Raw genomic sequence first — 12,981 nt, 5'->3', positions numbered from 1 at the left:
ACGTGTGTATGTGTGTGTTTGTTTGTTTGTGTGTGTGTGTGTGTTTGTGTGTGTGTGTGTTTGTGCATGTGTGTGTGTGTAAATATCCGTGTTTTTATGGTAGCTTCGACATGAAAACTGAAGAGGTGACCAAGTGAATTGAAGCTGACGGATGGATTGATGGCTGGCTGGATGGCTGCACGGATGAATAAGTGGATAGATAAGTAGATGGTTAGATATGTGAATGAATGAATGAACGAGTGAACGAATGAACGAATGAATGAATGAATGAATGAATGAATGAGTGAATGAGTGAGTGAGCGAGTGAGTGAGCGAGTGAGTGAGCGAGTTAGTGAGTGCATGAATGAATGAACGAACGAACGAACGAATGAACGAACGAACGAACGAACGAATGAATGAATGAATGAATAAATGAACAAATGAATGAGTGAAGGAACAAACAAACGAACGTACGAACGAACAAACGAATGAATGAATGAATAAATGATTGAAAGAACGAACGAACGAACGAACGAATGAGTGAATGAAATGGCTAGATGATAGGATGAATAGATAGGCGGATCAATGTGTGGATTAGCCGGACAGATAGAGAGTCGGATAACGAGGAGGAGTTAATGAATGTATAGATGGATATATGAATAATTGGATGGATGTATGTATGTATGGATGGATGGGTGGATAGATGGATGGATGGATGAATGGATGGATGGATGAATAATTGGATGGATGGATAGATGGATGAATGGATGGATTGGATGGATGGATGGATGGATAGATGGATGGAAGGATGGATGAATAGATGAATAGATAGATGGATGGCTGGTTGGGTATCTTTCTTATAAGGATTACAATGTTACGGAATGATTTGAGGAGACAAAATGTTGCTCATCGGATGAACGGGTGGATGAATGGATGAATGGGTGGATGAATGGAAGAATGGGTGGATGAATGGATGAATGGGTGGATGAATGGATGAATGTTGAAACAAATTACATTTTTTTAAAACGGTTGGATTTGAATTTTTATTTGTAATAATAAAAAATAAGAATAATAATTTAATAATAATAGTAATATTAATAATACATCAACTACAACTACAAAGTCAATATCTACATGTTGGCTTCTTTTGTTATTATTAATATTTGTATTAATAATAATAATAATATTATTATTATTATTATCATTATTGTTGTTGTTGTTATTATTATTATTATTACGGTGTTACTACTATTTCCAGCAGCATGGCATGTGATTATAAATTATTTAGAAACTTTTTTTCATTTCTCTGCTCGTTTTTGGCCCCAAACTATCTCACCACCACCACCACCACCACCACCACCACCACCACCACCACCACCACCACCATTGTCGTTTTTGTCGCTGTTCCCTTGTAAATTCTCTCTTAATGGAACAATTTATTCAACGAATGTTTCCAATTTAAACTGATTTTGACATGTATGTGTGTGTAAGAGTCTGTTAGTGTGTGCGCGTGCGTCTGTGTGTGTTTGTGTGTGTGTGTGAGAGAGTGAAAGAGAGAAAGAGAGAGAGAGAGAGAGAGAGAGAGAGAGAGAGAAATACACGACATATTTGCATGGGATGGGATAGAGTTAAATTAAAATTCAAACCTATCTTATAAACATGCTGTAGCGTTCTATGAATTCTACAATTGCCATCAGTCAATTTTGGCATATCAAAATAAATGCAGTTGATTTGTTCATTGAAAGTGAGGTTGTCAGTCCCAGATAAACAATGTATAACATCAAAATTGAAATTCAAAATATTATTTATTTGTTATTGCATTCAGAATTTGCTTTTTGATTTTTTGATACAATGTGGCAAATGCTTTGTAGTATTATATGATTCCAGACAAATTTAAACATCGTACACAAATTTATGTAAAAATTAAAAAGAAAAATCAACATTTTGATGACAAAAGTGTTTAAAAAGGCAGAAATTACTGACACGAACATTAAAACAAATTCAACAAGTGAACAATCAACAAAAAACTGACAGTATAAATACAAAAATACAAATGTATGTGTATATGTTTGTAGTATGCAAGATGTGTGGAGAACACATGTTCTGCCATGCAGTGGATGGATGGATTGAGTGCCGTTCATCGTTCACTTGATACGAACGAAACTACACGAATGGCAAAACAACAACTCGCACGACGCACACTTCTTCCACTGCTACTGTTTGTGCTGTCCTGTGGTCCCGTCCGCAGTGGCATTCCAATTGGCCGCATGTGCCCGCCTGGTGTGTATATTTATTATGTAACTTTATACGATTTCTCTTTTTCATACATTGATGTAAGCGCAGCTTTATATAATGTATGTTCGCTTTATTCTGTATGTTTGTTTGTCTCTGTATGTTTGTCTCTGTATGTTTGTTGGTTTGTCTCTGTATGTTTGTTCATTCGTCTCTGTATGGTTGTTCGTTCGTCTCTGTATATTTGTTCGTTCGTCTCTGTATATTTGTTCGTTCGTCTCTGTATATTTGTTCGTTCGTCTCTGTATATTTGTTCGTTCGTCTCTGTATGTTTGTTCGTTCGTCTCTGTATGTTTGTTCGTTCGTCTCTGTATATTTGTTCGTTCGTCTCTGTATGTTTGTTCGTTCGTCTCTGTATGTTTGTTCGTTCGTTTCTGTATATTTGTTCGTTCGTCTCTGTATGTTTGTTCACTCACGTGTGAACGCTTCGTTTTGCAGATTTGTTACGCGTTCATTTTACATTCAGGTGCGTACGTGCTTAAAATGCATCTAGAAATATAACAACATATATCATCCATTCATGTGTGCGCACACACACAACACCACACACACATACAACACCACACACACGCACAACACCACACACACATACAACACCACACACACATACAACACCACACACACATACAACACCACACACACATACAACACCACACACACATACAACACCGCACACACATACAACACCACAACACAAACAACACCACACACACAACACACACACACAACACACACACGAACGACACTCACCTCCACACATTCGAACTCACATGCACATAAACAGAAGACATAAACACAGGCATTGGTAATAAGTATGTAACAGGTTTGTAAACATAACGACGACGGTTACGGTGATGTCACATTAATCATTATCATGATCTTCGTCATCTTCATCCTCCATGTCACCTGTCCCACTATCACAATCAACACCATCTTTTCATCCTATCTTCAGCGCCTGCCTCGATGGATTTTTAATTTGGGATGGAATTTCGGACCCGCCATTGAAACTTTTATTTCAATCTTACTTTCATTTTAAAAACTCTCGCTGGGAAGCTAAAGACATGCCAACGCCGTAAACAATTTTTTGTCACAAAACTCAATGGTTACGAAGTTAAACTCTCTGTTCACTTGCGCCGTGCTACTCCTCACAAACAAATATAATTCATCGAGCGTTTTAACACTACACGAAACTGTTACGCGATTCTTCCTATTATGAAGCAGCACAGATGATGTCGTTTTTGGAGCGTGCGTGAAGTTCCGCATTCGCCAAACATTTGAAAACTCTGTTGAACGATTGAAAAAATAGTTTAAAAGTGAAAAAACCAAATTGATGTGATGACTTGGGATCATCTGCTTACACGGTGGTTATCAGTTATCACCGTCCAGTTAGCTTCACAGATTTGTAGTTCGGTTGCTCTGCCTCTACTTGTTCACAAAAATCTTCGATCATGTTTTTGCCAAAGTTGAACATTTCTGCTGGCGGCGAAGATGTCGAATCGAGGAGAATGAGCACTGATGTGTTTTTGAATTGTTGTACGTTTGTTTCTGTTTGCATCTGCCCGTCTGTATTATATGTACATCTTTATGAACATTTAAATTACAAAGTTTTTTGTCCAGTTTTTTTTAGTTATTCAGTTAGCTGGTTAATTAATTAATTAATTAATTAATTAATTAGTTAATTAATCAGTTAATTAATTAATTACATGCAAATGAATTTGATGTTTCCACTAAAACTTCCAATCAGAATCCGTCAAACGTATGAAAATGACGACCCTGGCAAAACCCACCCCCAGCAGCATGATTCGCACGCCAACCAGCAAACTTGAAATGAATGGATGGAAAGTTGAATGAAATTTTATGAATGAAAAGTTGAATGATATTTTTTCCTGGTGAAACTTCTTATGGGCATTCATCGATAAATTGATTAAGAGAATCAATCCCACAAGACTGGTACACTATGAGCGAGTTCATCATCATCACCATCATCATCACCATCATCATCATCATCATCATCATCGTCGTCGTCTCCATAATCATCATCATCGTCATCATCCCCACCATCATCATCACTCCATAATCATCAACAGCATTGTTTTTATTATTATAACTCGGCGCTTCATAAATAAATATTAGCACATATGAGTGTCACTTTGCAAACTTTAACCTTTGGGTGATTGGAATTAAGTGAAATAAAATGAAGAGGTTTCGAGTTAGCGAGTGCACGAAGAACGTACAAGAAGCATTACTATGAATTACTTTCAGTATCTTCTTTATTAAATTTTTGAATGATTAATTCAGTCATTCATTCATCCGTCCATTCACTCAACCATCCATGCATCCATATATTCATGCATCCACCATCCATGCATCCATACGTATACCTATCTATCCATTCCCACAGTCCAGGCATGTATCTCATCAATGCATATATCCATCCATGCATCCATCTATCCTTCAACATAGCATTCGATCCATTCCACCATGCATCCATCCATCCGTCAACGCATCCACCTACCCATTCACCCACCCATCCATCCATCGTGTCAGTATTAAAAGCGCGTACGATTCAATTCGCCATGTGGATCGTTAATTGACCGGGTTAGTAGAAGTGATCCTTTCGAAAAAAAAAACATGTTTTTGTTAGTGTCAATGCCGTCTGGTTTATTATTCTATCGGGCGTGTGTTAAGTTAGCAGGCGAATTTGTCTAATGAGGTCAGGTGGAAGGTAACTATTTATTTCACTTTCGAAACGTGAGAGGCCTGCGAATGAAATCTGACGTCACATATCCATCAAATGATGAATATATGACATCATATTTAGATATACATTCCTTGTATTCATCAGACATTCATTATATTCCACGTACATTCATTATACCTCACATACATCTGACAGAGGAATCAAATGTTCTAATTAAAGACGTCCAGATGATGGGAAAATAATAGTGACAGGTATCTGCTGGATCATCCTTAAATGCGTTTGTTTAATTGATTTATGATTTGAAAACCGTGTGGATGGATGTTTGTTGGGAGTATGCTTAAGTTTTTAACTTGAAATTTATTCAAATTGCTTCCAAATTCAAGAGTCCTCTAAGAAGGGCTTCTAAAATGATATTTTTCAAATGTAATTCGACCGAGTATTTTAACATAAATAACCCAAAAACGTGTTTAACTCTTTAATTCATAAGAGGGACTAATTTATTTTTTAAACTATGATACCTTGCAAAATTTTTACTATGGGGCTAAAATATTATTGTGCTGCTTGGCATGACGTTGTGTTAAAATTTCAGAGGGATCACACTGAAATCAATTTGTTTAATTAAAAATAAAATATTTCATTTGTTATGGTAGCATACTGTTAATAAGGGAAAGGTAAGTATCATTATTATTTGACTACAACTACAAGCAAATTAATGTCGATGATTTAGAATTTATTCAACATTTTATATTGATACCACCAGATTTTTCCTTTTAGCATTGTGAGTTGGTTTTTTCACCAGGACCTACCAGGCCCGGATTGAGCTTTCAGCTGGCTCTAGGCAAAGTACCAGACACAAAGTCTTCATTTTCTTAATTATTACTGAAACCAAATCGCGAAATATCAACCACAGTTTTATTATCTGTTAAGATAATTACAATTATTTAGTTTCTCACTTTTACAAATTACGTATTTTTTGTATTTTACGGCTTTGTAACTTCTAAAATAGTGCTTTAAAGTGCCTTGTAAGTATATAACTGATTTGTTTCTGTTGTTTTCAAACAGGTGTAATAAAATTAATACTGAAATATTATGTAATAAATTTTTTAATATCCTCAAAATTATCACTATCAAACGGAAATCTTAACCAAGCTACGTCAAATTAAAAATGCAAAATCTGAGAAAAAGCTGATAAATTTTATGATGTTAATTCTCACAAAAAACATAATTTACAAATAGGAATTGAACTATACTTTACTGACCTTTACGTTGACTTGGAAGCATCTGTTCGTACAAATAATTTATAATAGATCGATCTTAATGCATGAACTGTTTAAAAATGTAAGTAATAATCAGTTAAATCCTATTTATGTATCATTAATGAAAAATCTGGTGGTATCAATATAAAATGTTGAATAAATTCTAAATCATTGACATTAATTTGCTTGTAGTTCTAGTCAAATAATAATGATACTAACCTTTCACTTAGTGTTCAGTTGATTTTATTTCAAAGCACAAACGTATATATTCAAATTAAAATTTTCAAAATCATTTATAACGTCTTTTCGTTAACAACACCATGGATATATATCCTAACTAGCATCACTAACGTTTTGAGTTTTTGTTGCCTTTTTATCAGTCTTCTTTTTATTTCGACGTCGTTTATTTCTTCAGTTTCATATTAATTTCATTTTTTCTCTCTAAGGTTTGTTTATTTATTTATCTGTTTGTAAAGTGAATTGGATTGGGTGGGGTCTCAGAGCGCCGATTCTATTTTTTTTAATAATAGTCATTATTATTAAAATTAAATAATGTGATGGACCTTGATGGCCTCTGCACTGTACTTAGCATTTTTTTTCTGAAATTTTAAATTGAAATACTATCTTAACGAGTTTAGTTTAGTTTTATTAATAAAAAAATATACTAATTAAAACTTAAAATTAACTGCTTCAAAGTTTGTTAATAAAGAGATAAATAAAGTGATAATTCAAATATAAAAATAAATATAAATTTGATAAGTTGCCCAAGGGAAATAGCGGAAACATGCTAACTATAAAAAAATAAACTATAACATACAAATACAAACTATAATTAGTTAGTGGTATGTTTAGTAAAGTAAGACGAAGAACTGCTCACTAAAGAAAATGCCAGCATGTTAGAATCTGCTAACAGCTAAATAAATTATTAACTTGCTTTTTCTTACCTATACCATCATTACACCCAGCAAATAGTCCGTTCATCATTTCTTTAACTATCAGCATCATTTTGTTTTGTTAGAAATGGAATATGAAAGAGATAGATTTAATAATTTCAGATCCGTGCTGTCAAGTATGAAAGAATCCTTGGTTGCCCAGATTATCATAGTGTATTCATAGTTTAGCATAGTGATATGTAGCTATAATATTTGTTATTGCTCAATGAATGAGTGCTTATAACAGCTTGAAAGTTTTTTCTAACATTTTGATAGTTGTTAATTTGTGCATTCACTAGCATTACAGCTAAAAGGACTGTTGCATCGTGTGACCAAAAAATAGGGGTGTGTAATTGAGCTGTGATGAGAAACAAGAATATGTTACATCTCATTTTTATTTATGTTGTTTTTGTTGTCATAATTTTATAAATAGTTTTCAAATAATATTTATTATAAATTGTTCGATTACTGGTATTTATTAATATATCACCGTCATTTTAGATTTACATTCAGTTAACCAAGGACTTCACTATGAATTATTTCAATTAATTATAACATTTCTTGTAATGTTCAGGAAGTTAGATTTGATCGAACAAAGATGCCCATTATAGAAGGAATAGGAGATGAGGTTTTGTACACATTCATCGTAGTTCTCATATCAATAGTCGTAGCCCTGGTCTGGATGTCGACGTACGTCAACCCCAGAGACTACAATTATCTTGTGTACGTGGATCACTACATGTTTGACATGGGTAGGAGGTTGTACCAGGTGGTAGGTGGCGAGCTGACTGCATCAAACTTGGCACACCTGGACACTCCTAGAACTAACGAGGGCAGGGTGGCATCTTCATCTTTTCAACCGTCAGCACCTTTGGGCACACCAGAAATGTCATCATCCTTATCATCTGATGTTATACCATCCTACACTACATCATCAACATCCAACCTACCCGCTTGTGATTCATCATCTTCTGGTCTGCTAACAGATACATCCTCATCATCTTTTGGTCCAGTTCCAGTAAATCAACAAAAACCAGAGAACAACACACCTTCAACATGCTTGCACCCGAAATCGACTGTAACACCAACCTCATCAACTACATCAACCACAGCAACTACTGCAACTTCATCCGCCACGGCAACTACGATAGACCACCAACCATCCACATCTAGGCAAGATGATGATGTTGTGGAAAGCGCAAATGATTTACCACATAATAATGTTTCACACCATAATAATGATGCAACTTTGAACAATGGAAATGATACAACAGCCGACGACAACATTCCTGACGGTCACATTACTATCAAACTCCAGTTCATTGACGGCACACAAAGAGTCGTTCACGCCAATCCAGATGAAACTATAGGGGAATTTAAAAGGTGACCATATTTTAAGTTACCACAACCATTGCTTGTGTTCATTCTTATCATTTCATTATTATCACTTGTGAGAAACCTCAGCTCTGGACATTCATTCGATTTTATTTCAAGTGTTAACTCGCGATCTAAATCAGTGGCGGATTCAGAGATGACACCCTCCGACAATTTTGAAAACTTTTTGTAACGCCATAATTTAGGTGTCTTTTAAATTAAACCAAAATTAACAAGAAAAGCTAATCATCCTTTTCAACTGCAACATCCTGGATCCGCCAATGTCTAAAATTGCTGCTTTTTGTTTATTTTTCTAACATTATTTACCACTGAGTAAACATTTTTTTTCATAATTGAATAGATGGAATAAGAATTATTTTAATTGATTTTTTTGTCTTTGAAGGAGGAATTTCTCGGCAGAATTGGATTCTCGTTCGACGGTGAGGTTCATTATGAGTGGGCAGGAACTGAAAAATGAGAGCATGTCGCTGAGGTCGTACAAGGTCAGCCACAACATCATCATCCACTGCTTGATCCTGACCAGCCAACAAGCACCCACCTCGTCCTCAACCTCAGCAGCAACCAGGCAACAACGACGTGGGGGTCTCAATGATATCGGGTCCCTAGCATTTCCTATTTTCGGAATGGGACTTGGGGCCCTCTGGTATGCCCGCATATTTTATAGGGGGTATTTCAATGGAGCGTCCACAGTATCATTGCTGGCTATCACTTTTCTTTACGGTCTCTCTTTGATAGCTTCTTTCAGGACAGCCTCACCCAGCAATCAGAATCATCTCCACAGAGACTGAATGAATGAGATTGATCTCCTCCATATCATGAAGATCGTTCCTGCTACGTTGTCTTTGTCCTGTATTAACGTCATATCCATGGATATGTATTTATTTCAATGGTTTCAAAATGGGAGTTTATTACTTTTTATAGTCAGAATGGTTTAGATTTTATGACCTGCACTATCTCATCATCATCATCTAGTGTCATGTACAAGCACACACACACACACACACACACACACACACACACACACACACACACACACACACACACACACACACACATATATATATATATATATATATATATATAAGATATATATATATATATATATATATATATATATATATATATATATATATATATTGATTCATATTTTAAATAATTTTTTTTTTCGTTTTGCTTCCGATCGAACCTGTTTTGTAAATACAGTATAATTGAATACCAATTGTTGTATAGTTAGGAATTAACTCAAAATTCCCCATTTTCCTGTTATTATTACATAAAATATAATTTTTTCAAAATCGTATTTTCAAATATTCAGTTTTTGCCCGTTTGGAGCAATAAATTCACTGTAAATAAATTAAAGTGTTTAAGTGACTTATGACTTGAAATTTCAAAGTGATTAACGATTGTAGTCACTAGCAGCTTGACAACACCTCCTTTAAACAAAACTTTTTCTAAATGTTTCGAACCCTAGTTGAAGATAATATTTAATGAACTTCTTTCGCAGCTAACAACTACCGGTTCCGGTTTTTGATTTCGTTTCTTTTCTGCTTTCGACAGAACGTTCTTAGATTTTTCAATTTTTTTTAAATTTTCAATTGATAAGTAAATTTTTAATGAATTTTCTGATTAGGATCTTGAACGCCTGTTCCGCTGTAGAAAAAGAAAAAGATCCGCAATCAAACCCCTCCCCCCCAAAAAAAAACATTGTATATCTAACATGAAGAGGATGAGTAAAATGTCCTGAAAGGTGTGTATATGAGAGCTAATGTGACTGTCCTATATTATTTATAAATTGAACATTATAAACCATCCACGGAATGATTTATAAAACACGCATGCAATCACTGGATGATGGTATTAGCAAAAATCTAAAATATTTGCAGGAAACATTTTTCAAAATTTCAGTTGGTATCTGATTTATTTTATTTCATCCAAAATCATTTGGTTTTGAGTGACGACAAATGGAGATAAGACTCTAATAGAATTTACGTTGAATTGGAAATTACCCAGAAAATAGATTTCAAAAATATTTAGCACAAACTTAGAATAAATATTACAAATTGCAATTAATGTAAAGTTTTGCCAAGTTAGACAAGTTTGTTCCGATTCCGACACCCTGTGAACAAGAACTGATGGGAAGATTAAACTTCAACCTCTCATCTAATTAGTACCACTTCAAAGTTTATGCATTAACAACCACAGCTATATATAAATCTCTTCAATATTTTATTGTTTCCACTTTATAGTATGACAAGAAAATCACAGAGTGTGAATGCTTATCATTTCAAGTTGTTGAACCAATTAATTTCTGTTCAGTTTATTATAATTAAAAACACAGAAAATTTTGAATAAAATGACATCCTATTGTCTTTTTTTAATATTTTGAGTTTTCTTAATTGATTTCAGTTTTAATTTCTTAGAATTAACCGAATCTGCTCACTTGAAGATATTCAGTCAATGGCCTTTATATGATTATGCACGATTGTTGATAAAATTTAATCTAGTTCTAATAATTATATAAATAAATAAATAAAATAAATAAAAACCACAGAACTCAAGTTTTCCATTAGGCTATAAAAACTTTTTTTATGAAAAAGGCTATGATAAGCTTAAGTTTGACAGATTTTCGAAAAATAGAGACTGCTTTAATTAATGTCTTTCTGCTTTCAACTGCAGCCAGTTATCCAGTTCTAACAGGCTCAACCATTGTGCAAAGCTCGTTTGCGGTTTTATCATAAAATATTGTTTAGCTAATAGTTATTATTTCAGCTTAATAGTACATAACTGACAATTATGTTGAAACTCATTATTTAGAATACAAATATTTGGATAACAGATTTTTCTTGAAAGGTTCTAACGTTCTAACAAGTTTTCTCAATGCAGTCTAAATGATTTTCATGTAAAATATTGAAATCAGACAGAGGTGTGAAAGGCAAATATAACAGCAAAACTGATCGGCTTCCAAACAAGACCACATTATTTAATATTTTGGCTCTGCTAAATATTCTTAATTTTTTTTCAAAATCCAATGAAAACTGATAAATGCTACAATTAATAGTCCTAGCGTGATTTGAAATTTTATTTGGTCGAACAGATTGGATGGTTTCTTCCGAACTGAAAAGTGAAAAATTTGATAATTTAAACTGAGAAAAATAACTTGATTGTGCTAACATTTTGATTACACATTATGCATTGAACGGGTGAGGGTGCATACAAATTACCAGACTCTGCTAACAATATCAGCTGTTAAATTTGCTTGTAAAGACTAGCTTCATTTGAAGAAATTTATGGGACTAAATAAGACATGTTGATTTCAATTGCTCGAACTTTTGTCATCATGCTTTGTTTTCACTCTCGTTACAACTGTCGCATTAACATTTTACTACGTTGTGAAAGCTTAAGGAGGCAATGAACTTCAGTTATATAATCAAAAAGGTAGTAACTTTCTGCAGTTTCAATATATGTCTAGATTGAGCTGGTTTGTTACTCCAAGATGAATTTTAATTTACATCAACACCAACAAATCGACCACCAAAAGATAACAGTTTCGCCTAACAAAAACAACAGCGAACAAAATATCGAAATAATTGAAATCTTCGACAGAAGAATAGAACCATCGTTGGAGGAATTGGACTCTGGAGATGACGAGGAAAGCGATGCAGCTGCTTATCAGGAAGGAGAATCAGAAAATGCTGATGGCAGTGATCGATGCTGTCATGTCTGTTGCTCGTGCTTGCAACAATCCAGACACGAGTTTGTGAGCACCTCCAAACAGCTCGCCGGATTTCTAAAAAACAGATACACTTTGCAAACGCACGATGATAATGGTAATATGGGCAAATTTAGATGGGTAAGTCGAATGTGGAGTTACCTGCAAATCATCTTTCCATGTCTTATTTGGCTGCCCAAATACAGGTTTGTTCAAATTTTTGTGTTGTCCACTAAAAGTGTATACGAATTCATAAGAAAAAATCTTTTAATATCACATAAGATTTTGATCAAAAATTTAATAATTATAAATGATGTATTACTTATAGTAAACAACTTACCATTTTTGTTGCATGCATATTAAACTCAATGTTTCAAAAAACGTCACGATTTTGAGTTGTGTGTCGCAGAATGACTCTAATGTACAACCATTAACTCTTTATTGTTATATGAATTTTATTAATGGAAAATTATAATTAATTAATTTCCCAAATGAAAAAACTTACACTAAGCTAAAAGACGAAATAAAATGTAAATACGTGTAACTTGTATGCACGTGTGTGTGTGTGAGTGTGTGTTTGTGTGTGTGTGTGTGTGTGACCAATCCTGATCAAAAAGGTCATAAATCAGACGTTGCTTATTCAAATAAAAGAATCACCATAAATAAACACACACACACACACACACACACACACACACACACACACACACACACACA

At 34.2% G+C, this 12,981-nt stretch overlaps 2 protein-coding genes across 2 annotated transcripts in view; both read left to right on the top strand.

The window, feature by feature from the left end:
• Positions 1-6,574: 6,574 nt before the first annotated feature.
• On the top strand, positions 6,575-9,343 carry HELRODRAFT_114448 (hypothetical protein; the record flags this gene model as incomplete). Its single annotated transcript, XM_009026793.1, has 3 exons — positions 6,575-6,674; positions 7,735-8,543; positions 8,938-9,343. Exons 2-3 carry the CDS (start codon positions 7,759-7,761, stop codon positions 9,341-9,343), a joined length of 1,191 nt encoding a protein of 396 aa, XP_009025041.1. The 5' UTR covers positions 6,575-6,674; positions 7,735-7,758.
• Positions 9,344-12,414: 3,071 nt separating this feature from the next.
• The window catches only part of HELRODRAFT_86048 (hypothetical protein), a gene marked incomplete at both ends in the record, with an annotated part of 2,692 nt that continues 2,125 nt past the window's right edge, over positions 12,415-12,981 (top strand). The window contains one exon of the mRNA XM_009026694.1: positions 12,415-12,470. Within this exon, the coding sequence (XP_009024942.1) occupies positions 12,415-12,470 (56 nt within the window). The remainder of the gene's footprint in view (positions 12,471-12,981) is intronic.

This window comes from Helobdella robusta (genome assembly GCF_000326865.2).
Source record: "Helobdella robusta unplaced genomic scaffold HELROscaffold_49, whole genome shotgun sequence".
Lineage (NCBI taxonomy): Eukaryota > Metazoa > Annelida > Clitellata > Rhynchobdellida > Glossiphoniidae > Helobdella > Helobdella robusta.
The sequence above is the reverse complement of the archived record's forward strand: the minus strand, read 5'-3'. Positions and strand labels throughout refer to the sequence as shown.